The 26,325-nt window shown below is 50.4% G+C and overlaps 1 protein-coding gene across 1 annotated transcript in view; it reads left to right on the top strand.

Moving 5' to 3' along the window:
- The window catches only part of FGD5 (FYVE, RhoGEF and PH domain containing 5), a gene marked incomplete at its 3' end in the record, with an annotated part of 144,002 nt that extends 117,914 nt beyond the window's left edge, over positions 1-26,088 (top strand). The window contains exons 11-21 of the mRNA XM_080718145.1: positions 7,227-7,298; positions 9,397-9,465; positions 11,199-11,282; positions 15,117-15,196; positions 17,994-18,093; positions 18,373-18,510; positions 19,893-20,022; positions 20,433-20,566; positions 21,561-21,689; positions 24,523-24,677; positions 26,052-26,088. Coding sequence (XP_080574271.1) covers positions 7,227-7,298; positions 9,397-9,465; positions 11,199-11,282; positions 15,117-15,196; positions 17,994-18,093; positions 18,373-18,510; positions 19,893-20,022; positions 20,433-20,566; positions 21,561-21,689; positions 24,523-24,677; positions 26,052-26,088 — 1,128 coding nt within the window. The remainder of the gene's footprint in view (positions 1-7,226; positions 7,299-9,396; positions 9,466-11,198; positions 11,283-15,116; positions 15,197-17,993; positions 18,094-18,372; positions 18,511-19,892; positions 20,023-20,432; positions 20,567-21,560; positions 21,690-24,522; positions 24,678-26,051) is intronic.
- Positions 26,089-26,325: the final 237 nt, after the last annotated feature.

Below are 26,325 nucleotides of genomic sequence, written 5' to 3'. Positions count from 1 at the left end.
AAGAAAAAAAAAGTAACATTGACTCTCTTCAACAAAGAAGTTAAATATCTTCCTCCAGAAGTGTATGAGGAGACATGGATAATATCTGGGTTATTTTTATTCATTCTCTCTCTCTCTCTCTCTCTCTCTCTCTCTCTCTCTCTCTCTCTCTCTCTCTCTCTCTCTCTCTCTCTCTCTGTCTCCCTCCCTCCCTCTCTTCTCTTCTCTTCTCTTCTCTTCTCTTCTCTTCTCTTCTCTTCTCTCTCTCTCTCTCTCTCTCTCTCTCTCTCTCTCGTGGTACTAGGGATGATGGAACCCAGGGGCATTCTATCTCTGAGCTATACCCCAGCTATTTTTTTTTTGGGGGTGGTACTGGGGTTCCTGGAAGCCCTTCTACCTCCGGGCTACACTCCCAGACCTATATTATTTTTGGAAACAGGGTCTCTTATGCCAGCACGGCTGGCTTTGAACCTGCCTGATCCTCCTGTCTCTGCCTTCCAAGCCCAGGGATTACAAGCATGCGCCACCACGCCCGGCCACCCCAGCTATTTTTTGTTTTGTTTTGTTTTTGTTTTCTTTCACTTTGTTTTTATTTTTTCCTCAAATAACTTCTATAACATATACAGTATAGTCTTTACTAATATATAAAATTTATTTCTTCAGATTGTAGTCTTCTTTTTTAATCTTTCTTTTTTTATTAATTTATTTTTTAAATTGGTACATTGTAGTCATATATCAATCACATTGGAGTACAAGACTTGAGAGGATATACAAGCGCATCCAATTAGCCCTCCTCCAGCCCCCATCCCATTCTCTCCCCCTCCCTCCATCCCACGCTTCTTTGGTTATTTACTTTGATACATTTGTTTATGTACCTCCTGCGTTTTAAAGAGGCTCCGTCCTCCAGTATTACATACCCTCTGATTGGTCACATTAGTTGCTTCACTATAGGGCCCTTTCTATAGCTCAACCTCTTCCTGTTGCCCTTTTCCTCATAGTTATTGCTGATTAAGAGAAGCGTCTGATTTATATTTTCTGCGATATTTCTCTGTGCATGCTGCGTTGCAAGTACCGATCCCACTCTTGATGGTCCCAGTAGTGGCCTGTCTACTCAGTGGACTGATCCAGACCTCCCTGGCTCAAGCAGCGGCCTTGCCTCATGGAAGGCCCCAGTTCTGGTCTCGCTGGCCCCTGCACCAGTCTAACCCCTAAGCTGGCTTTGGTCCCGGCCTTGGAGGCCGCAGGAGTGAACTTGCCTCACGCCAGGCTCCGATGCTGGCCATTGGCCCCTGTACCGGCCTAACCCCTTGGCAGGATTCCAATCCCGGCCTCAGAGGCCCCAGCACCAGCCTAGCCTCACGGCAGGCTCCAATGCCGGCCTCGTTGGCCCCAGCACTGGCCTAACCCCTCGGCAGGTTCCGTTCCTGGCCTAGAAGGCCCCAGCACTGGCCATGTCTCACGGCAGGATCGATGCTGGCCTCGCCTCATGGCAGGCTCCGATGCCAGCCTTGCTGGCCCCAGCACTGGTCTAGCCCTTCGGCAGGTTGTTATCCTGGCCTCGGAGGCCCCAGTACGGGCCTTGCCTCACGGCAGGCTCCGATGCCGGCCTCGCTGGCCCCAGCACCGGCCTAACCCCTCGGCAGGCTCTTATCCCAGCCTTGGAGGCCCCAGTACTGGCCTTGCCTCAAGGCAGGCTCCAATCCCGGCCTCGGAGGCCTCAGCACCGGCCTTGCCTCATGGCAGGCTCCAATGCCGGCCTCGCTGGCCCCAGCATCGGCCTCACCCCTCGGCAGGCTCCAATCCCGGCCTCGGAGGCCCCAGTACCAGCCTTGCCTCATGGCAGGCTCTGGTGCCAGCCTCGCTGGCCCCAGCACCGGCCTAACCCCTTGGCAGGCTCTGATCCTGGCCTCGGAGGCCCCAGCACCGGCCATGCCTCACGGCAGGCTCCGATGCCAGCCTCGCTGGCCCCACCACCGGCCTAACCCCTAGGCAGGCTCTTATCCTGGCCTCGGAGGCCCCAGTACCGGCCTTGCCTCAAGGCAGGCTCCGATGCCGGCCTCACTGGCCCCAGCACTGGCCTAACCCCTCGGCAGGCTCTTATCCTGGCCTCGGAGGCCCCAGTACCGGCCTTGCCTCAAGGCAGGCTCCGATGCCGGCCTCACTGGCCCCAGCACTGGCCTAACCCCTCGGCAGGCTCCGATCCTGGCCTTGGAGGCCCCAGCACCGGTCATGCCTCATGGCAGGCTCCAATCCCGGCCTCAGAGGCCCCAGCACTGGCCATGCCTCACAGCAGGCTCTGATGCCAGCCTCGCTGGCCCCAGCACTGGCCTAACCCCTCGGCAGGCTCTTATCCCGGCCTCGGAGGCCCCAGCACCGGCCTTGCCTCACGTCAGGCTCCAATGCCGGCCTCGCTGGCCCCAGCACCGGCCTAACCCTCGGCAGGCTCTTATCCCGGCCTCGGAGGCCCCAGTACCGGCCTTGCCTCATGGCAGGCCCCGATGCCAGCCTCACTGGCCCCAGCACCGGCCTAACCCCTCGGCAGGCTCTTATCCTGACCTCGGAGGCCCCAGTACCAGCCTTGCCTCATGGCAGGCTCTGATGCCGGCCTCGCTGGCCCCAGCACCGGCCTAACCCCTCAGCAGGCTCCGGTCCCGTCCTCGGAGGCCCCAGCACTGGCCTTGCCTCACGGCAGGCTCCGATGCTGGCCTCGCTGGCCCCAGCACCGGCCTAACCCCTCAGCAGGTTCCGGACCCGACCTCGGAGGCCCCAGCACAAGCCTTGCCTCATGGCAGGCTTCAATGCCGGCCTCGCTGGCCCCAGCATCGGTCTAACCCCTCGGCAGGTTCCAATCCCGGCCACGGAGGCCTCAGTAGTGGCCTTGCCTCACAGCAAGCTCCGATGTGGGCCACTGGCCCCGGCGCCCGCCTAACCCCTCAGCAGGTTCCGATCACTGTCTCTGTGGTTATTATTTCAAAGGTTCCAGGTGTAATGTATCAGATCTCTGCCTCCCCTGAGTATTGGCCACTGGCATTGCCACTGCCTCCACCGTTTCAAATCCTTCCCAGGCTCTTTTTCCACTCTGAATGTTGTCCAGTGTTCCTAAGCATGCGTGATGGTAGCATTCGACATTTGGTGTAATTTCTCCAAAAAAATAAAGTTGGTAGGATCCGGTTTCTGCTCCTCCTGAATACAAGTCTCCACCACCATTGCGGAGAACTCTTTCAACACCGCATTTCTCCTTGGTCTCCGCTAAACTCTCTCCTTACAGGTGATGTCTGAGATTCTTAACAATATAGAGAAATAGCAGTCCTCTTTCACGGCAAATTTTTCCATAAGTTCCAGTGCATTTAGATAAGTTTTGTCTGCATCTCCAGTGTCCTGGCATCCATAACGGCTTTCTTACCTCCTCTCCAATATTTTTTCTTTATCTTTTTCTGTTCTGGGCCTGGTTTCTCCAGGGGTCTGGCGTGCTACTCGCAGTTCGGCCTGGGGCCCAGAGTCCCGCGACCCGGGCCCCATCTGGCGTGCCCCGCGCGCGACCCCCGCCCAGAACCCAGCGTCTTACTGGGCCCGGTTTCTCCAGGGGTCTGGCGTGCTATTCGCATTTCGGCCCGGGGCCCAGAGTCCCGCGACCCGGGCTCCGGCTGGTGTGTGCCGTGCCCACCCCAGCTATTTTTTATTCTTTATTTTAAAACAGGGTCTCACTGAGTTGCAAAGGACCTCACTAAGTAGCTGAGGCTGTCCGCGAACCGTGATCCTCCGGTCTCAGCCTCCCAAAAAACTGGGGTTACAAATGTGTGCCACTACGCCTGGATTCCATTTTCACGTTTAAAAAAATATATTCTATGGCAAGATATGCACACAAAAACAATAAGATTTACTGTTTTGAAGTATGCAGTGATTTTCATTACGTACATCAGCAGCTCTGAACAGCCATCACCACCATCCATCTCCAGAACTTTTTTTTTTGGTGGTACTAGGGATGGAATGCTTCTACCTCCAGGCTATACTTCAAGTCCTATTTTTATATTTTTCATTTGGAAACAGGGTCTCTTAAGCCAGTGAGGCTGGCTTCGAACCTGCATGATCCTCCTGTCTCCGCCTCCCAAGCTCGGGGATTACAAGCGTGCGCCACTACTCCCGGCCAGAACTATTTTTTTTTTATATCTTCCCAGACTGAAACTTGGTCCCCATTAAACACCAAGTCTCCATTTCCCATCTCTAGGGTACAAGAATTCAGCTGAGTACAGTGGCGCACGCTTGCAATCCAGTACTTGGGAGGCTGAGACAGGAAGATCACAGGTTCGAAGTCAGTCTTGGCAACTTAGCGAAGCACTTTGCAACTTAGTGAGACCCTGTTTTTATTTTATTTTTATATTTATTTATTTATTTATTTATTTATTTATTTAGCGGGTCTGAGGATGGAACCCAGGGGCATTTGACCTCTGAGCTACACCCCTGCCCTGTTTTTTTTTTAATTCTTTGTTTTGAAACAGGGTCTTACTAAGTTGCGGGGGCAGGGGGGCCTCACTAAGTAGCTGAGGCTGTCCGCGAACTGTGATCCTCCGGTCTCAGCCTCCCAAATGCTGGGATGACAAGCGTGCGCCACCACGCCTGGCAAGACCCTGTTTTTAAATAAGAAATAAGATCAGGCTGAGGGTATAACTTGGAGGTAGATTGCCTCTGGGTTCAATCCCCAGTACCAAAAATAAATAAAATTTAAAAAATGAAACAAAATAAAGTCATAAGATAGGGCTGGGGATGTAGCTTGGAGGTAGAACGCCCCTGGGTTCAATTCCTAGTACTAAAATAACACCACCACCACCACCAACAACAACAACAACAACTAATAATAATAATAATAATAATAATAATAATATTATTATTATTATTATTATTATTATTTTACTTTCTAAATATGCTTTTTAGAATAATTATAAATTTACGGGAAAAATAGAGAATTCCCATATATATCACATACACTTTTTCCTGTTAAATGGTACATTTGTGCCATTGAACAGTCAACATGGAGAGGTTAGCTGAAGACCAGAGCTCACTCAGAGCTCCTCGGGGTTTGCCTGATGTCTTATTCCAACGATGCTGTCCCAAAGAGCACCTCACTTTTGGCCACCATACCGCTTAGGCCCCTCTGGGCCGTGACCGTGTCTCAGACTTTGCCTGTCTTTGACATCCTTGAGGAGGACTGGTCAGACATGTCATAGGAGTCTGCCTGGTGTTTTCCCCTCTAGACTGGGTTTGTGGGTCTCCAGGGAGAAGATTGCAGAGGCAAAACACCGTGATGGCATGTTACAGGCACACGTGAGAACGAGATTTGCATCTGATGGTGTCAACCTTGGTTACTGGCTGGGACAGTGTGTGCCACGTGTGTCCTGGAAAGTCACCTCGCCACACGCTGTGAACACGTGCTCGACACTCTGGGAGGAAAGTCATTACACACAGACCACACTTAAGATTTGGGAAGTTGTTACACCCCCTCTAAATTGTTTAGAGTTGCCGGAAGAAGGGGCACATGCTTGTAATCCCAGTACTTGGGAGGCTGAGACAGGGGGATCGCCGGTTCAAAGCCAGCTTCAGCAACGTAGTGAGACTCTCAACGACCTAGCAAGACCGTGTTTCAAAATAAAAATTCAAATAGAGCTGGAGATGCCATTCAGAAGTAGAATACTCCTGGGTTCAATCCCCAGTACCCTCCAAAATTTTTGTTTGGAATTGTTATGCATGAGATGTTTATCTTTTCTTTCTGGTTGATTCTTGTGTCCATAAATATAGGCAAATCACTTTTATTGATCTGGACTAATTGATATTTGTTTTATACTTTTTATTATAAACCCATGCTGCTTTATTTTTTATTTTATTTTATTTTTTTTTTTTTTTTGTGGAACTGAGGGTGGAACCCAGGGGCTTTTCTACCTCCGGGCTATACTCCCAGACCTATTTTATATTTTATTTAGAAACAGGGTCTCACTAAGTTGCTGAGAGCCTCACTCAGTAGCTGAGGCTGGCTTCGAACTTGTGCGATCCTCCTGTCTCAGCCTCCCAAGCGCGGGGATTACAAGTGTGCGACACCATGCCTGGCTCTGATTTATTTTATTTCAAATTGTTGTTTCAGCTTTGGCCCCTGGAGCTCCTTTGGGTTTCTTTCTCTGTTCCTTTCACTGGCCCTGGCTATGTGAGCAGGGGTGTTTTGTTATTTACTTGATTTGAGCACTTTCTAAGTTTCTGGCAGTATAAGATCCTCAAGAGTCCATTCATCTTGTGTATTTCCTGTCCCAGTCTTAGAATCAGCCATTGCTCCAGGGATCTCTGGTTCCTTTAATTGGATAATGGTCCTTAAAAAACAAGATTTGGGCACTAGGTGCACTCAAGGCTGGTGGGAGTCTCATTTCTTTTAGGCTCTCTTATCTGACAGAGCAAAGAAAACTATGTGCATATGTACACCTATATCTGTAGATATTTCCATACACAACCAACTGTATCTGTATTACACAAACCGTGAGGTCTTACATATGTTTGCAACTCCAGTCATTACGATACAGATCACCACTAGTTTCTTCCCCTTTCTTATCAAAAATCCCCATACCTACAGTGGAACCTGGCTCCTATTTGCTTGATTGTAGAGTTTACCTTCATTTCTGAAAGATACTTTGGCTGGGTATAAAAATCTGTGTCGACCAGTTTTGTCTCTTGGTCCTTTAAAGATATCACTCCATTCTCCTCTGGCCTCCATAGTCTCTGGTAAGAAGTCTGCCATGATGCTTATATTTGTCCTTCTTGATAGGTCACAGGTCCCAGTTTCTTACCAGGTGGTACATTTTCCTGGTTACTGTCCCTCAGAGGCCCTACCCAGGGTTAGAAGCCAGAAGATACTGAGCCTTGGGTCCTGGGTTTATGACATCTGAATGCTGCAGTCCTAACAGAGGACACAGGCTTAGAACAGGAGCTGTGACCTGAGGGTATGGGACAGCACCATGGCTGTCCTCATGGTTCACAGAACGAGGGCCTAGAGGGACTGGCCTTTGGCCAGCCTACAGCCTTGGCATCCTGCAGACAGACCCAAGCTCAGGTCACAGTCCTGCCTGCCATTTATAGAAGGTTGGATTTTGGGCACGGCCTTTCCGCGCTCCATTTTCCTCCCCTGAAACGGAAGCAATGCCACCCCTTACAGAGGAGATAAGACGCCTCCAAGGGGCCTGGCCATCTCCACCTCTCCCTGTTCCCACCCACAGGAAAACCTGCAGAAGCTGGTTCACATCGAGCACAGTGTTGGGGGCCGAGAAGACCTCCTCCAGCCAGGAAGGGTGAGTGCCACCGCCAGGGGCAGGAGCAGAGGGCGGGTGAGGCTCCAATGAGGCCCATTGTTCAGCTGGGCGGGCCCCAGGCGGGCCTGGCTGCAGGTGCTGTTTACTGCAGAGGGCGGGGTGGCTCACTGGGCCCTGGCAGCCAGAGCTTGTCTAATCTGTGTGTCCACTGTTAAAGAAACAGTATCATTTGATTCCTTGTGCCCTGTGGGTCTCTTCACCTTCAAGAAGAAGGGGCACCAAATATTTTTAGTCCAGAGTTGTTGGGAAAGAAAAAAAGAAAAAGCAAGTATCTGTTAAGATCAAGCCCTAAGAAAACATGGTCTAAAATAACATTGTTTAAGCCGGGCATGGGGGCATATGCTTGTCATGCCAGCATTCGGGAGGCTGAGACAGGAGAACCGCGGTTCGCGGCCAGCCTCAGCCTACTCAGTGAGGCCCTTTGCAACTCAGTGAGACCCTGTTTCAAAATAAAGAATAAAAAATAGGGCTGGGGTGTAGCTTGGAGGTTGAATGCCCCTGAGTTCCATCCCTAGTACTGCAAAATAAAAATAAATAAATAAATAAATAAATAAGCAAGCAAGCCAGCCAGGCATAGTGGTGCACGCTTGTAATCCTAGTACTTGGGAGGCTGAGTCTGGAGGATTGCAGGTTCGCAGGCAGTCTCAGCTACTTAGTGAGACCCTGTTTCAAAATAAAGAATATAAAGTAGGGCTGGGGGTATAGCTTGGAGGTAGAATGTCCCTGGGTTCCATCTCCAGCTCCATGATAAATAAATAAATAAACAAACAAATAAATAAAATAGGGCTGGGGGTGTAGCTCAGAAGTAGAATGTCCTTGGGTTCAATCCCTGGTACTAAAAAAATAAAAAATAAGGCTGGGGTGTAGCTCAGAGATAGAATGCCCCTGGGTTCCACTCCCAGTACCGAAAAAAAAATAAATAACATTCTTTAAGAGACAGGGACTGAGGGCGTGGCTTGGTGTCAGAGCCCTTGTAAGGCAGACTCAAGACCCTGGGTTTAATTCCCAGCACCAGAGATGGAAAGAAAAAGATTTATTTTTTTACTTATATACATATTTTTGGTATTAGGGATTGGACCCAGGGGCATCATCCCTCCAAACTACACCCCCAGCCCTATTTTTTATTCTTTATTTTGAAACAGGGTCTCACTGAGTTGCAGAGGGCCTCACTAAGTAGCTGAGGCTGTCCGCGAACCTTCAATTCTCCCGTCTCAGCCTCCCAAGGACTGAGATTACAAGCCTGTGTCACCACAGGCCTGATTCCCAGCCAGATTTATTTGGTTTTATTTATTTATTTAGCTTGTGTGGAGATGAAACCCAGGGGCATTGGACCTCCGAGCTACACCCTCAGCCCTATTTTTTATTCTTTATTTTGAAACAGTGTCTCACTGAGTTGCCAAGGCCCTCGCTAAGTAGGGCCTCACTAAGTAGCCTAGGCTGACCTCGAACCGTGATCCTCCAGTCTCAGCCTCCTGAATGCTGAGATTACAAGCATGTGCCACCACGCCCGGTCTGATTTATTTGGTTTTTAAAAGAACCAAATGAGAAACATAACTAGATCCCAAAAGAGTCCAAAATATGATCATTACCCATTGGAATGAAAGATTGTGCCCGGCAGATTTTTACTCCAAATTAGCAAGGATCCAAGTGGCTGCGATTCTATAAAAAACATACTTAGTGTTTTGGTGAGGACGCTGAGCTTAGTAAATATTTATTAAACACCTATTTGCCCCCCAAAGAATGAAAGGGGTGTAGCTACTGCTCCCGAATCTTCGGCTGTTTTAGCAAACCCTCAGAGGCTCTTCTGAATGGATTCCTCATGGCAGCAGAGAGTCCAGGTGTGGACCATTCTGTGTGCGGAAGAGTAAGAGGACTTGGCACAGGGCGAGGTGGCCACTCCGCAGAGGCAGGCCTGCAGGGGCATCCTGCCCGCACTGGGAATGCACCAAAGCCGTTCTCTACCGAGCACTCTTAAGAGGCTCTGTGATTTAAGTTTCCCACGCGGGGCCTGCCCGCCCCTTCTCTGGGACAGCAGGGACACTGGCCTGTCTCCTGAGGTCCGCCTCTCTCTCTGCAGGAGTTTCTGAAGGAAGGAACGCTGATGAAAGTAAGGGGGGGGAAAAGACACCCCCGGCACCTGTTTCTGGTGAGTGCCCGGCCCCAAACAAGCCCCAGACGACCCTGTTTCCTGACATCTTCTAGTGTCAGTATGACTGGAAGGTCGTGGACAAACCAGAACAGAGAACAGAGCCTGTGTGTGTGTGTGTGTGTGTGTGTGTGTGTGTGTGTGTGTGTGTGTTACTGGGGGTGGAACCCAGGGGCTTTTCTACCTCCGGGCTATACTTCCAGACCTATTTTATACTTTTATTTGGAAACAAAGTCTCACTAAGTTGCTGAGAGCCTTGCTCAGTAGCTGAGGCTGACTTCGAACCTGTGCCATCCTCCTGTCTCAGCCTCCCAAGCACTGGGATTACAAGTGTGCGCCACTATGCCTGGCTCTGTTCTTTTTATTTTTTGAAACAGGGTGTCTCACTGAGTTGCAAAGGGCCTCACTAAGTAGTAGCTGAGGCTGGCCATGAACCGCGATCCTCCGGTCTCCGCCTCCCAAATGCTCGGATTGCAAGTGTGCGTCACCACGCCTGGCTTTATTTTTATTTATTTATTTATTTATTTATTTATTGGTGGTACTGGGGTTCCTGGAAGCCCTTCTACCTCTGGGCTACACTCCCAGACCTATTTTTACATTTTTATTTGGAAACAGGGTCTCCTAAGCCAGCGCTGGCTTCGAACCTGCGCGATCCTCCTGTCTCCGCCTCCTGAGCGCGGGGATGACAAGCGTGCCTGCCGCGCCCGGCTTGTTCTTTATTTTGAAACAACACCTTGGTTGTGCTGCTGAGGCTCACCTAAAACCTGTCATCCTCCTGCCTCAGCTTTCCAAATGCTGGGATTACCATGCTACAGCACCCAGCTAGAGCAGGACAAGACAGACAAACAGACAGAGTCTTACTAAGCTGCTGAGGTTAACCTCGAACCCATGATCCTCCTGTCTCCATCTCCCAAATACTGGGATTACAGGTGTGCACCACTATGCCTGGCTAATAGCATAGCATTTTGGTGTCCTATGAGCAGGGCGTGGTGGCGCACACCTGTAATCCCAGTCCTTGGGAGGCTGAGACAGGAGGATCGCAGGTTCTCGGCCAGCCTCAGCTACTAAGTGAGGCACTCAGCAACTTAGTGAGACCCTGTTTAAAAATAAAGAATAAAAAGTAGGACTAGGGTGTAGCTTGGAGGTAGAATGCCCCTGGGTCCATCCCCAGTACCGCAAAAGAAAAAAGAAAAAAAAAATCAAAGGCTAAAAAATAGGGCTGGAGATGTAGCTCAGAGGTAGAATGCCCCCGGGTTCAATCCCCAGTACCACAAAAATAAATAAATAAATCTTTAAATAAATAAATGGCCGGGCGTGGTGGTGCACGCTTGTAATCCCCGCGCTTGGGAGGCGGAGACAGGAGGATCGCGCAGGTTCGAAGCCAGCCTCCCTGGCTTAAGAGACCCTGTTTCCAAATAAAATATAAAAAATAGGTCTGGGCGTGTAGCCCGGAGGTAGAAGGGCTTCCAGGAACCCCAGTACCACCAAAATGAATGAATGAATGAATGAATGAATGAATGAACGAATGAATGAATAAATAAACAAATCAATGTTCCCCTTGAACATTTACCTGGAAGCAGAATTGTGGGAAGGGGCTCACGTTTTAGCATGGAATGGTTTCGCCTGACATTCTGTGGGGGTCTCAGGGGACCCTCGGGTGTCTGTGTACCCAGAGGTGCTGGCACAGCCCTCGGGTGGCCAGGCCGTGTCTGACGGGGTTTTCTTCTCTCCAGATGAGCGACGTACTTCTATACACTTATCCCCAGAAGGACAGAAAATATCGGCTGAAGAGCTCACTGGCGGTCGCCAACATGAAGGTAGGTGCTTGGTGCTGGGTACCCCAGGTTCAGTGCTCCTGGGAAGGGAGGCCCTGGAGGAATGACTGTTAAATAGTGGGCGGCCACAGGTTTATGCTGTGGGCTGTCTGCGAGAGGGGAGGGCCGGAGGGCTTCCTGGAGGAAGGGACATCGGTCAGAGGGGGAAGAAAGAGACAGAGGCGCATCCCACACGGAGGAAAATGTATAAGGAAAAGCTTAGAGAAGGGGGGCAGTGAGCAGGTGTTTGGTGAGATTTAAACTGTGTCCTAGCCGGGCATGGTGGCGCACGCTCGTCATCCCAGCATTCGGGAGGCTGAGACCGGAGGATCGCGGTTCGCGGCCAGCCTCAGCTACTTAGTGAGGCCCTCTGCAATTCAGTGAGACCCGGTTTCAAAATAAAGAATAAAAAATAGGGCAGGGGGTGTAGCTTGGAGGTCAAATGCCCCTGTGTGGTGTGTGTGTGTGTGTGTGTGTGTGTGTGTGTGTGTGTGTGTGTGTGTGTGTGTGTGGTGTGTGAATGGAAGTGAACCCAGGGGCATTCTACCTCTGAGCTCCACCCCCAGCATTATTTTATCTATCTATCTATCTATCTATCTATCATCTATCATCTATTTATTGTTTGTTTGCTGTGGTACTGGGGATTGAACCCTGGGGAATTCTACCCCCAAGCTATATCCCAGGCCTGTTTTATTTTATGTTAATTAATTTATTTATTTATTTATTTATTTATTGTAGTACTGGGAATTGAACCCAGGGTTATTCTAACTCTGAGCTACACCCCCCAAACCTATTTCATATTTATTTATTTAGTTGCTTTTGTGGTCCTGGGAATCAAACCCCAGAGCATTCTACCTCCCAGCTACACCCCCAGCCCTATTTTATATTTATTTATTTACATATTTATTTGTTTGTTTTTTGTGGTACTGGGGACTCAACCCAGGAGCATTCTTCCTCTAAGCTATATTCCCAGCCCTATTTTTTTTTTCCTGGTAGTAGGGATGGAACCCAGGGGCATTCTACTTCTGAGCTATACCCCCAAACCTAAAGAATAAAAATTTATTCTTTATTTTGAAACGGGTCTCTCTGAGTTGCATAAAACCTCACTAAGTAGCTGAGGCTGGCTGTGAACCCCGATCCTCCTGTCTCAGCCTCCCAAATTCTGGGATTAAAAGTGTGCACTACCACGCCCAAATGCCCTATTTAAATTCTTTCTTTCTTTCTTTCTTTCTTTCTTTCTTTCTTTCTTTCTTTCTTTCTTTATTTATTTATTTTTGGTGGTACTGGGGTTCCTGGAAGTCCTTCTACCTCCGGGCTACACTCCCAGACCTATTTTTACATTTTTATTTGGAAACAGGGTCTCCTAAGCCAGCGCGCGCGGCTGGCTTTGAACCTGCGCGATCCTCCTGTCTCTGCCTCCCAAGCGCGGGGATTACAAGCGCGCGCCACCACGCCCAGCTTAAATTCTTTATTTTAAAATGGGGTTTCACTAGCTGGGCGTGGTGGCGCACGCTTGTAATCCCCGCGCTTGGGAGGCAGAGACAGGAGGATCGCGCTGGTTCGAAGCCAGCCTCGCTGGCTTAAGAGACCCTGTTTCCACATAAAGTTAAAAAAATAGGTCTGGGAGTGTAGCCCGTGGGAGTGTAGCCCGGAGGTAGAAGGGCTTCCAGGAACCCCAGTACCACCAAAAATAAATAAATAAATAAATAAATAAATAAATAAATAAATAAATAAATAAAATGGGGTCTCACCAAGTTGCAGAGGGCCTCACAGAGTCTCATTACATTGACAAAAGTCTCACTATTTGCTGAGGCTGTCCTTGAACCTGTGACCCTCCAGTCTCAGCCTCCTAAGTTTTGGGATCACAGGCATGCACCACCACACCCAGCTTAACCTTTTATTAAAAAAAAATTAATTTTTTGGCCGGGCGTGGTGGCGCACGCTTGTAATCCCTGCGCTTGGGAGGCAGAGACAGGAGGATCGCGCAGGTTCGAAGCCAGCCGCGCTGGTTTAGGAGACCCTGTTTCCAAAAATAAAATAGGTCTGGGAGTGTAGCCCGGAGATAGACGGGCTTCCAGGAACCCCAGTACCACCAAAAAAAAAAAAAAAAAAAATTAATTTTTGCATTACTGGGGATGGCACCCAGGGGCACTCTACCTCCGAGCTACACCCCCAGCCCTATATTTTTATTCTTTATTTTGAAACAGGGTCTCACTGAGTTGCAAAGGGCCTCACTAAGTAGCTGAGGCTGTCCGTGAACCCGGATCCTCCTGTCTCAACCTCCCAATTAACCTTTTATTTTTGAAACGGGGTCTCACTGAGTTGCGGAAGGCCTCACTAAGCAGCTGAGGCTGGCCGGGAACCTGTGGTCCTCCTGCCTCAGCCTCCCAAGGACTGGGATGACAGGCAGGCCCCACCCACCTCACCCGGCTCTCCCATTAGGTCCTCGAGGTTCATCCTTGTGGTACCGTGTGTCAGAATTTCCTTCCTCTCAAGGAAATGACATGCCATGGTATGCCTGCGTCCTACCTCCTAACCCACTCCCCCATCAGGGGGTGCTCGGGCTTGTTATGGTTTGGGGAAAGTGTCCCCGGAGACCCCTGTTAGGGTCCTGGACACAGTTTCCCTCAAACCACAATAAGATAAAAAGATTAAAAAAAAAAAGGCGGGTTCTTGTCCTGAGCTAAGGGTAAATACATATTAGCCCAGACTCTTGCTGAAGATTTAAAGAAGTTTATTAAAAAGATAGAAATTCAGAAGACAGTTAAAGCCCCCTGCCATTCAGAAATGGAAGGGGGGTGGTTCAGATGAATTCACCCAATATGCAACAGATGGAGCAGGACCACACGTGGGCAAGTCCTTTCATACGTAGATGTGCTGCCCTGTCTCTAGCCCAGACCTCCACTGTCTCCACCCAGCCAGATCCGCCCCTCGGAGGCAGGGAGGGGCAGCTCTGTCTGGCTCAGACCCCCACACCTTTTGTTACACTCCCAAGATGTGTTAAGTTGCTTATCGGGATCTGGGATTTCCTCACCTCCTTGAGGAACCTTGCCTCTCTTTAGAAAGGTAAAAAGAGGCCCTTTTCCCTGACACTCCTGGCTTTCTTTACTACCAAAGATATATTTTAAAAATTGGACCTCTTTCCCACTACTGGTACATTAATAGGTATTGAAGCCTCTTCCCAATACTGGTACAGGGCTGTTTGTGCTTCTTGGCTGTTGCCCTATTACCGTGAAGGCGGACACCCATGTGTGGCTTAGCTCCGTGTAACTTGGACCTCGAGCTGGGGACCCTTGGGCACTTCTGGGGATTCCTGGAGAGTTGGGGGTTTGGGAGATTTATTTCTGGCACCTCCTGGGGATGAAGTCAGAGGGGTGCTGGGAGGTGGGACCATGGAGCAGGGGTGGCTGTGCTTTCTAAGGAAAGATGAGGACACAGCGCTGGGGAAGGCTTTGCAGGATCTCTTTAAGGAACAGGGGAAGGGAAGGATGGAGCTCTTTCTCAGCAGGGATGTTCATTGCCTTTTAAGCCAAGGGCTCCACTGTGGGCCTGTTTGAGTGGGGGAGCAGGTGGCGAGAGGCGTCACCGCGAGGTGCTACAGCCTGGTGGGAAGCCACCTGCAGTCTTCCTGGGGGCGGGAGAGGCACCAAGGATGACGGGCTCAGTGGCCGGGCACCTCTGGCAGCCTCTGCCATCGCTCAAAGGTTTGCCCTGTACAGAAGAGGACACCGAGGCTGAGAGAGGACCAGGCCGCTTGGTTCACCCACCACTGATGGAAGCGGCAGGTCTGGGCTCCCAGCTCTGCGCTCCCTGAAGGGGCTGCTCTTGGTTTTCCAGGTCAGCCGCCCTGTGATGGAGAAAGTACCCTATGCGCTCAAGATTGAGACCCCCGAGTCCTGTCTGCTGCTCTCTGCTGGGTACGGAGGTGGGAAGGTGGCAGGTTTATGGGACCCCAGTAAGATTATAAGGATGCGAACATTTGGAACCACAGATAACTGGATATGTTGTTTTTATTCTGATGTCCTTTTAGATCCAGTGTCTTCTCATGTGTCTTAACCTTTTTTTTTTTTTTTTTTTTTTTTTTTTTGGTGGGTCTCAGGATGGAACCCAGAGGCATTCTACCTCTGAGCTACACCCCCAACCCTATTTTTTTTATTCTTTATTTTGAAACAGGGTCTCACTGAGTTGCAGAGGGCCTCACTAAGTAGCTGAGGCTGGCCACGAACCGCGATCCTCCTGTCTCAGCCTCCCAAATGCTGGGATTACAAGTGTGTGTGCGCCATCACGCCCGGCTTAACCATTTTATAGTAACAGATCCCTTTGAGAACCTTCAAGCAAAACAAAAACTTTAGCCAGGTATTGTGGTGCACACCTGTAATCCCGTTACTTGTGAGACTGAAACAGGAGAATTACAGGTTCCAGGACAACTTAGTTAGACCCTCAGCAACTTAGCAAGACCTTATTTCAAAATGATAAAGGCTTTGAGAGGCTGAGACAGGAGGATCGCGGTTCGTGGCCAGCCTCGGCTACTTAGCGAGGCCTTTTGCAACTCAGTGAGACCCTGTTTCCAAATAAAGACTAAAAAATAGGGCCAGGGGCATAGCTCGGAGGTAGAATGCCCCTGGGTTCCATCCCCAGTACCATAAACAAACAAATAAATAAATATAAAATAGGGTGGAGGGTGTAGCTCAGAGGTAGAATTCCCCTGGGTTCCATCCTCAGTGCCACAAAAATAAATACATAAATAAATATTTGTTTTTCATGAGCATAGATTCCCCAAGTTTATTGGCTGCTTTTCAGAAAAATTACTTAGTATCCCCCAGGCACATCCTCTGCTTCTTCTTCTTATTCTGTAGACCCTAATTATACCCAAAGGTACTACACTCCAGCGGAGCTCCAATAACCCTCGGGGCTGTTATCACTGACTTTGCAAATCCCTGGTCTGGAGGCCTGGAAGTCCAAGATCAAAGTGCCTAGAGTCTTGGGGTCTGTTAAGGGCCCTTCCTCACAGGTGGTCCTTTCTCTCTCTAACTTTATATGTTTTATAAGGACACTAATCTAACCCTTGTAATCCCAATACTTAGGAGGTGTAGGCAGGAGGATTGAAGATTTATGACCAGCCTCTGCAACTTAATGAGACCCTGTTTCAAAATTTAAAAACAGCCGGGCGTGGTGGCGCACGCTTGTAATCCCTGCGCTTGGGAGGCTGAGACAGGAGGATCGTACAGGTTCAAAGCCAGCCTCAGCTGGTTTAAGAGACTGTGTTTCCAAATAAAATATAAAATGCGTCTGGGAGTGTAGCCCGGAGGTAGAAGGCCCCTGGGTTCTATCCCCAGTACTACCAAAAAAAAATTTTTTTTTTAAACAAATTGGACTGGGGGAGTAGCTTAGAGGTAGAATGCCCCTGGGTTCAATCTCCAGTACTAACCCCCCCTTAAAAAAAGCACCAAATCCATTGATGAGGGTCTTACCCTTTTGACATAATTGCCCTCCAGCACCATCACCTTAGGGTAAGGATTTCAACATTTGAAGTTTGGGGAGAAACTACACATTCAGATCAGAGCACACAGTAGGGCCTTTTTTAAATCAGATAAGTGCATCACGAAACAGACGAAAAGAATAGAAAAGAAACATCAGTGTTTCGTTCTGGGCTGGCTTTGTGCAGGCGGGGGGGTCCTGGGAGATGAACCCAGGAGCACTCTACCTCCGAACTGCACCCTCAGCCCTATTTTATTTTTTATTTTGAAACAGGGTCTCACTGAGTTCTGAGTTAAGTTACTGAGTTAAGTTACTGAGGCTGTCTGCGAACCTGCGATCCTCCCCTCTCAGCCTCCCAAGTCCTGGGATTACAGGCGTAGGGCCAGCTGTAGCCCTGGCTTTAAAGAGCATCCTTAGCTGGGCGTGGTGGCGCACGCTTGTAATCCCAGCGCTTGGGAGGCTGAGACGGGAGGATCGCACAGGTTCGAAGCCAGCCTCAGCTGCTTAGTGAGGCTCTCAGCAACTTAGCGAGACCCTATTTCCAAATAAAATATGAAAAATAAGTCTGGGAGTGAAGGTCCTTGCGGCCCCTGGGGGTGGCTCTAGGTGGATGCACACACACCAGCCTGCCTGCGGGCTCTGGTAGGTGTGTTTGCTCTCTGAGCATTTGTGAGCACACCGTGGTGCCAGGCCCCAGGCCGAAGGCGGGATGACTTGGCCCTCCCTTGACGTGCTCAGGAGCCTGCATCGCGAGGACCAGTTATAAACTGGCCCGATGCGGATCAGCAAAAGCTGTAACCATTGAGAGTGGTAAGGACAGGCTGGCACACCTGCCAGCCGGGTCCTGCGTGTGGTTTATTTGCTCCGCGGTCACCCAGGTAGGTGACAGATGGTTTTCAAGGCCTTCAGGTAGGGATGCCCACCACCCCCTGGCCAGGAGCCGATGCCCCTGCCCAGCCTGGCACCTTCCCGCTAGCCCAGACTGAAACTCCTGGGGCAGCGGGCCTGTGTATTTCCTTCAGCAACGGGCATCGGGCTCTCTCCCATGCCCATCCCCTTCTGCCCACTGCCCTGGCTCCCTCCACTCTACATGGTCCCTCCAGCCACTCAGCTTTCCTGGGCAGGGCGAGGGCGCCCCCTGGTGGCTGTTGTGAGGATTTCTGTGCTGTCGTGGTGGGGTGAGAGCCTGGGTTTGGGTGCAGTGAGGGCGGGAGGCTCACCTGCCGGTGCCCACAGCTCCTATGCAGAGCGGGACGATTGGTACAGCTGCTTGAACAGAGCCATCCCTGAGGATTGCAAGACCCAGGCGCTGGCCGCGTTCCACCACAGCGTAGAGGTGAGTGGGGCGTGGGGCCCCGTGCCAGCCTGAGCATGGGCACTCCTTGGCAGGCACACTGGGCTGCTCACCAAGGGGTGCCTCCCTCCTATCCTTGGGGCACTGGGTCTGAAGCCCAGCCAGGCTTCGCCGTGCATCCCCCACCACGCCTCACAGTGGTTGCAAACCCAGGAGGGGTTCATCAGACACTGGTACCTGCGGAAGACGGGAACGTGGGCAGGGCTGCCGAGCTGCCCTGCTGCCGTCTGCCAACCATATTGCTCGCCCGATTCCCTCCAGATCCGGGAGAGGCAGGGGGTGAGCCTTGGGGAGAGGCCCCCCAAACTGGTGCCTGCCACAGACGCCACGAGGTGCATGAACTGTGGCTGCGACTTCTCCCTCATGCTGAGAGGCCATCACTGTCGCGCCTGCGGCAAGGTGAGTGGCGCCAGGGGAGTCTGAGGGGCGCCTCTGCCCAGCCCCAGTCCAAGGCCCCTCCACATCTAACCCTGAGGGAGAGGGAGGAAGAAGCACAGCTGTCGCTTATTCCCATTTTATCAGTAGCCTCAAACCTTGGCTCCAAATCCCAGGCCTGTTCTGTTACCCATCATGTTTTGAAAAGAACACAGTAAGCCGGGCGTGGCGGCGCACGCTTGTCATCCCTGCATTTGAGAGGCTGAGACCGGAGGATCGTGGTTTGCGGGCAGCCTCGGCTACTTAGTGAGGTCCTCTGCAACTTAGTGAGACCCTGTTTCAAAATAAGGAATAAAAACTAGGGCTGGGGGTATAGCTCGGAGGTAGAATGCCCCTGGCTTCCATCCCTGGTACCATAAAAAAATAAAACCTCCAGTGCCACAATAAATAAATACATAAACAAACAAACAAATATCGTAAGGGGGTTTGGTGGCACACACTTGTAATCCCAGTACTTGGGAGTCTGAGATAGGAGGATCACAGGTTTGCAGCCTACCTCAGCAACTCAGTTGAGGCCCTGCTTCAAACTAAAAAGTAAAAAATACAAAAAACCAAAAACAACAAAAATTGACTGGGGTGTAGCACAGAGATAGAATACCCCTGAGTTAAATCCCCAGTACTACAGAGACAAAAATAAAAAATAAAGAGAATATGGTAAGCCAGGTGTGGTGGTACACACCTGTGATCATAGTACTTGGGAGGCTGAGACAGGAGGATTGCAGGTTCAAAGCCAGCCTCTCTCTGCAACTCAGTGAGACCCTGTTCCCAAATAAAATATAAAATAGAGCTGGGAGGGTATAGCTCAGAGGTAGAATGCCCCTGGGTTAAATCCCAAGTACCCCCCCCCAGAACATGGTAGCATGCAGGATTATGTGGGGTTTTTTTTGTTTGTTTGTGGTACTGGGGGCAGAACCCAGGGGCTTTCTATCTCCGGGCTATACTCCCAGACCTATTTTCTATTTTATTTGGAAACAGGGTCTCACTAAGTTGCTGAGAGCCTTACTACTAAGTAGCTGAGGCTGGCTTCGAACCTGTGCGATCCTCCTGTCTCAGCCTCCCAAGCGTGGGGATTACAAGCGTGCGCAGCTACTCCCGGCCAGGGTTATGGTCTTTGATGGAGAAAGTATTGTGTCATGGTTAAGGGCACAGCCTCCTCAGAAAAAGAAAGAGACACTTACTCAGAAACACGGCACCATTGGAGCTAAAAAGGCAGGGCTCACTGCACTGTGATGGTCAGAACTCGGGGCTCCCTGGAGGAAGCAAGGGGTGGGTTTGCAGGGGAAAAGGTGTGGGTCCTCTCTGCGCATGCCGAGAGAGTGACAGGCACCCATGCGTGTGGTCTGCAGATCGTGTGCCGGAACTGCTCTCGTAACAAGTACCCCCTCAAGTACCTCAAGGACCAGGTGGCCAAGGTCTGCGACGGCTGTTTCGGGGAATTGAAGAAGAGGGGTGGGGCCATCCCGGGCCCCATGAGAGGTAACTGGCAGCTCTCACCTTCTCCTAAGGGGCCTGGTGGCTTCTCCCCCCATCTCCGGGGGCATCTCTGTGGCCCTCGGTTTCCCCAGAAAGGAGCTATGGTCTGCCTGGAGGGAGAAGAAGCTCTGCCCCAAAGTGGCTCTAGGGTCCTAGACAGCTCGGTCACACCAGGGCGCCCTCTCCCTGCCTCAGTTCCATGAAAAGTCAGCTGGTGCTCCCGGAAAAATGTTCAGACTAAGGACCTCCAAAAGCCCAGCTGCCCCTTAAGAGGCCCTGTGGGGAGCCAGGCAGGAGAGAGGCATACCCCGGGGCCTGCTGAGGTCCTCAGATGGATGACAAACCAGCCCCTGCCAGAGGAGGGGGGCCCAGAGAAAGACCCCCACCTCCCTACCCGCTCCTCTCCTCTGCAGAGCGACCTGTGAGCATGAGTTTCGCCCTGTCCTCACCCCGGTTCTCCTCGGGTAGTGCCTTGTCTTCCGTCTTCCACAGCATCAACCCCTCCGCCTTCAAGAAGCAGAAGAAAGTCCCTTCGGCCCTGACCGAGGTGAGCGGGGGATAGGACTCGGAAGGTGTTTGGTCCTCCTGGGCAGCCCTGTCCCCGCCTGGCTGGTCTCTTCTGGGGACTGCCTTGCCCTTTAGGAAGGGCAGGGCTGGAGCCAGGCACGGGGACACATGCCTGTCATCACAGTACTTGGGGGGGCTAAGACAGCAGGATCGCAGGTTCAAGGCCAGCCTCAGCAAGTAGTGAGGCTCTCAGCAACCTAGCGAGACCCTGTTTCCAAATAAAAAAGAAAATAGGGCTGGAGGTGTAGTTCAAGGGTAGAATGCCCCTGGGCTTAGTCCCCAGCAACACGCATCTGTCATCCCAGTACTTGAGAGGCTGAGACAGAGAGATTATAGGTTGAGGCCAGCCTCAGCAACTCAGTGAGACCCTGTTTTGTTCTGTTGTTTTTTTTTTTGTTTTGTTTTGTTTTATACTGGGGATGGAACCCAGGGGCATTCTATCTCCAAGCTACATCCCCAGTCCTACTTTTTATTCTTTCTTTGGAAACAGGGTCTCACTAAGTTGCTGAGAGCCTCACTCAGTAGCTGAGGCTGGCTTTGAACCTGTGCCATCCTCCTGTCTCAGCCTCCCAAGCGCTGGGAATACAAGTGTGCGCCACCACGCCTGGCCCCCAATTCTATTTTTTATTCTTTATTTTGAAACAGGGTCTCACTAAGTTGCCGAGAGCCTCAATAAGTACCCGAGGCTGGCTTTGAACCTGCGCGATCCTCCTGTCTCCACTTCCCAAGATAACAAGTGTGCTGGGATTACAAACTGCCAAGTGCCTGCGAGGGCTGCACCCCAGCACAGTTTAGGCGCCTGTTCTCCGAGGCCCTGGGAATCCTGTTCCCCACACCCTGAAATACTGTTTTGGCTAACTCTAAGATTGTTTTGCTATCCAGAGATCCTGAGGCCGTATCCGATTGCAGACCGGTTTGCTGTGGCCTTTTGGCGGCTTGAACTGCGGCCTGAACACTCTGTTTCCTCCTGACAGGTGGCCGCCTCCGGAGAGGGCTCCGCCATCAGCGGCTACCTGAGCCGGTGCCAGAGGGGCAGGCGGCCCTGGAAGAAGCTCTGGTTCGTCATCAAAGGCAAAGTGCTCTACACCTACGTGGCCAGCGAGGTAGTGGTGTTCCCGGCTTTCTCTCCTCTCTCCCATGCGGCCCCCCAGTGCCCAGCTGGGGCCCGCCTGCACCCTGTCACCTGCCTGAGCCCCGGCGCGTCCGCTGCCAAGTCTTGAGAGAGTGGTGCTGCAGGATGTGGGTTCCCAATCCAGAGGCGTTCAAGGTTTCTCTGTGGAGATCAGAAGGTCCAAATATGGACCCCTGCAACAAAGCAGTTAATTAATTAGTTAATTAATTCAGTGGTACTGAGGGTTGAACCCAGGGGCATTCTGCCTCTGAGCTACACCCTCCACCCTATTTTTTTATTTTACTTTATTTTATTTTATCTTATTTTATTTGCAGTACTGGGGATAGAACCCCAAAGGTATTATACCTCCAAGCTACACCCTCCACTCTGTTTTATTTTATTTGCAATACTGGGGATGGAACCCAAAGGTATTTTACCTCTGAGGTACATCCCCAACCCTATTTTTTTTTTTCGGTACTGGGGATGGAATCCAGGGGCGTTCTACCTTCCAGCTACACCCCCAGCCCCCCTTTTTATTATTCTTTATTTTGAAACAGGGTCTTACTAAGTTGCAGAGGGCCTCACTAAGTAGCTGAAGGTTGGCTGAGAACCTGAGATCTTCCTGTCTTGTCTCCATTTATTTATTTGTTTCTTTTATTTTTGAAACAGGGAAGGGCCTCACTTTTCAGCCTCCTAAATATAGGGATTACAGGCATGGGCTACCACACCCGGCTGCGATATAGTACTTAAATGCCGCAGGCCCAGCACCTAGAGTAACCCAGGCGTGCTACCAAAGAGCACTCCTTTGTGTTCTCACTTTGTTTAGGACAAAATTCAACTGCCTTCAGGAAGCTACTCCTTTTTTTTTTCCCGTCCATCCATCTATCTTTCTTTCTTTCCTTCCTTCCTTCCTTCCTTCTTGTGGTACTGGGAGGAACCCAGGGGCTTTTCTGCCTCCAGGCTACACTGCCAGACCTATTTCATACTTTATTTGGAAACAGGGTCTCACTAAGTTGCTGAGAGCCTCACTCAGTAGCTGAGGCTGGCTTCGAACCTGTGCCATCCTCCTGTCTCAGCCTCCCAAGCGCTGGGATGACAAGTGTGCGCCACCACGCCCGGCTTCTTTTTCTTTTTTGTAATGCTAGGGATTGAACTCAAGGGCATTCTACCTCCAAGCTACACCCCCAGCCCAGTTTGAAACAGGGTCTCACTAAGTTGTGGAAGGTCTAAGTAGCTGAGGTTGGCCGTGAACCCGGAACCTCCTGTCTCAGCCTCACAAGTACTGGGATTACAAGCGTGAGCCACTACACCCAGATTGTCCATTTCTTTTAGTAGCACAATGCTGATAACCTTAGTAACTCTTATAAATAAGTAAAATATAAGCCCGGCATGGTGGCGCACACCTGTGACCCTGGTACTTGGGAGGCTGAGACAGGAGGATCGCACAGATTCGAAGGCAGCCTCAGCTACTTAGTGAGGCTCTCAGCAACTTAGTGAGACCCTGTTTCCAAATAAAATATAAAAAATAGGTCTGGGGGTATATCCTGGAGGTAGAAAAGCACCTAGGTTTGATCCCCAGTACCACAAAAAACAAACAAAAACAAAGAATGAAAAATAGGGCTGGGGGTATAGCTTGGAGGTAGAATGCCCCTGGTTCAATCCCCAGCAACACAAACACACACACACACACACACACACACACACACACACACACTAATTAATTTATCTGTGGTACTGGGGATTGAACCCAGGGGCATTCTATCTGAGCTGTAACCCCAGCTCTATTTTATTTTTTAGTTTGAAATAGGGTCTCAGTTGTTGAGGGCCTCCCTAAGCTGCCGAGGCTGGTCACAAACTTATGATCCTCCTGTCTCAGCCTCCCCATAATGGGTTCCAGGTGTGCACCACCACAACCAGCCCCAAGTTTTCTTACACAAACGACTTTCCTTCCTCCTCATGTCACCATTCTAATGTGCTTGATAATCTTTGTTTACATGTGTTTTTATGAAGTCTGTATTATGTACATGTAATTTTCAGATACATAATGAAGTGGGTGAGCATAAGAACACTGATATAAAATCTCTTCCCACCGATTACTTGTTTTTAAGATCTAAGCCGGGCATGGTGGCACACACTTGTAATCCCAGCATTTGGGAGGCTGAGACAGGAGGATCACAGTTCAAAGACAGCCTCAGCTACTACTTAGCGAGGCCCTTTGCAATCCAGTGAGACCCTGTTTCAAAAATAAAAAGAATAAAAAATAGGGCTGGGGGTGTAGCTCAGAGGTAGAATGCCCTGGGTTCCATTCTTAGTACTGCAAAAAATAAAAAATTCTGTCTGTAATCTCTGGAGATAGTTTGTTGAATTGCTAGCAACTTCACAGCAGATGTTGAGTGCTTGCTACTGAGATATACTATCAATGAGTCTGGGGGAATAGAGACAGCATTATGTTATCAGAAGGAACTCCGGAAAACGGAGACACGGAATAATCTTGTCCGTGTAAAGAGTACGAGGAGGTGACTCTAAGCCCGAGTTCTGGTGTGTGCGTAGCCGCGGGATCTTGGAGCAGAGCCGTCTCTGAGCCTCTGTTGGGTCTTTGAATGGGAAGGGAACCTTCAACGATTGCGGTGGAGAGTAAACAAGGTAATGAAGGTGAAGAAGTCCTGGCTCCTGGTCCATTGTCCCAGACGGCACACTTCTTTCCCGGGTCATCTGCGCCCTGGTCCGGGTCACTCTTCATGCCGCTGGAGGCTGCGGTCCGTGCCGGCCTCCCCACCGTGTGTGGCGCTGTGTGTAACACCCGTCTCCCCTTTTACTCTTTCCAGGACAAGGTGGCCGTGGAGAGCATACCTCTGCTGGGCTTCACCGTTGCCCCAGAGAAGGAAAAGGGCAGCAGAGAAGTAGGACCTGTTTTTCACCTTTACCACAAGAAAACCTTATTTTATAGCTTCAAAGCCGAGGATACCAGTTCAGCTCAGAGGTACTGGAATTGATTATGCTGTATCTCCTCGCTGCCCTCAGAAACAAGTTATTGTCCAGAGCTTTGGCCTTTATTTTGTGCTGTCCATCCTGTCCCATCAGTCCCGTAGGGCCACGGGACCACCTCATTGTTCCTGGCCATAATGTGTGTATGTGTGTGGTTACTGGGGGTTGAACCCAGGGGTCTTCTGCCTCTGAGCTATGCCTCCGGCTCTATTGTTTTGTTTTGTTTTGTTTGGTGGTACTGGGGTTCCTGGAAACCCTTCTATCTCCAGGTTACACTCCCAGACCTATTTTTATATATTTAAAATTTGGAAACAGGGTCTCTTAAGCCAGCGAGGCTGGCTTCGAACCTGCACCATCCTCCTGTCTCCGCCTCCCAAGCGCGGGGATTACAAGCGTGCGCCACCACGCCCGGCCCAGCTCTATTTATTTTAATTTGGAAATAGAGTCTCGGTAGAGGGCCTCGCTAAGTTGCTAAGGCTGGCTGCAAACCTGCTATCCTCCTGTCTCAGCCTCGCAAGTACTGAAACTCCAGGCATGCACCACCGCACGTGGCTAGGATTTTTAGACCGTTACAGTTCATTTGTACAGGTGTGCACTGACTCAGTAAATGTTAAAACTGTGTTCCAGGCTTTGTGTATGTTGCATGTGTGTGTTATCGGAGGTTGAATCCAGGGGCATTCTACCTCTGAGCTACACTCCCAGCCCTATTTTATTTTAATTTTGAATCAGGTTCTTCTAGGTTGATTAAAGCCTCACTACTTGCTGAGGCTGTCTGCAAACCTGTGATCCTCCTGTCTCAGCCTCCAAATACTGGGATTACAGGCATGCACCACCATGCCTGACTTAGGCCTTTTGCTAATATGAAACGTGTGTTCTTTTTTTTTTTTTTTTTTTTTTTGGTGGTACTGGGGTTCTTAGAAGCCCTTCTACCTCCGGGCTACATTCCCAGACCTATTTTTACATTTTTTTTTATTGGAAACAGGGTCTCCTAAGCCAGCGCACGCGGCTGGCTTCGAACCTGCGCGATCCTCCTGTCTCTGCCTCCCAAGCGCGGGGATTACAAGCGTGCGCCACCACGCCCGGCGAAACGTGTGTTCTTTGACCTCAGGCTGACAGCAATCCTGGCCCTTGTCATTTTTTCTTTTTTTTCTTTTCTTGCAGTACTGGGGATAGAACCCAGTATCTACCTCTGAAACAGCCCCAGCCCTATTTTTCATTCTTTATTTGAAACAGGGTCTCACTGAGTTGCAGAGGGCCTCACTACATAGCTGAGGCTGGCCGCGAGCCGTGATCCTCCGGTCTCAGCCTCCCAAGTGCTGGGGTTACGAGGGTCGCCGGTCATTTCTGTAATACTGTCTTCTTCTCACAGGTGGGTGAAGGCCATGGAAGATGCCAGTGTGTTATAGCAAGTCGTCAGGCGCATGGACTCAGAATGAACTCTTAGGCTGATATGTGAACTTTCTAGAAGCGACTGTGGATACGTGTCTGGACTCATTGTGGGGCTTGGCTTTCCTGCCGCCGGGCTCCTCGCGCACACCTTCACGAGTGGATCCTTACGGAATATTTATGGACCTCTCCTCTTCTGTCTTCGTGTTTCCCAACCTGTCATGAACGATTTCCTTACCCAGCAGTGAGGTAAAATT

Source organism: Muscardinus avellanarius (genome assembly GCF_963383645.1).
Source record: "Muscardinus avellanarius genome assembly, chromosome: 22".
NCBI classification, from domain to species: Eukaryota; Metazoa; Chordata; class Mammalia; order Rodentia; family Gliridae; genus Muscardinus; species Muscardinus avellanarius.
The sequence above is the reverse complement of the archived record's forward strand: the minus strand, read 5'-3'. Positions and strand labels throughout refer to the sequence as shown.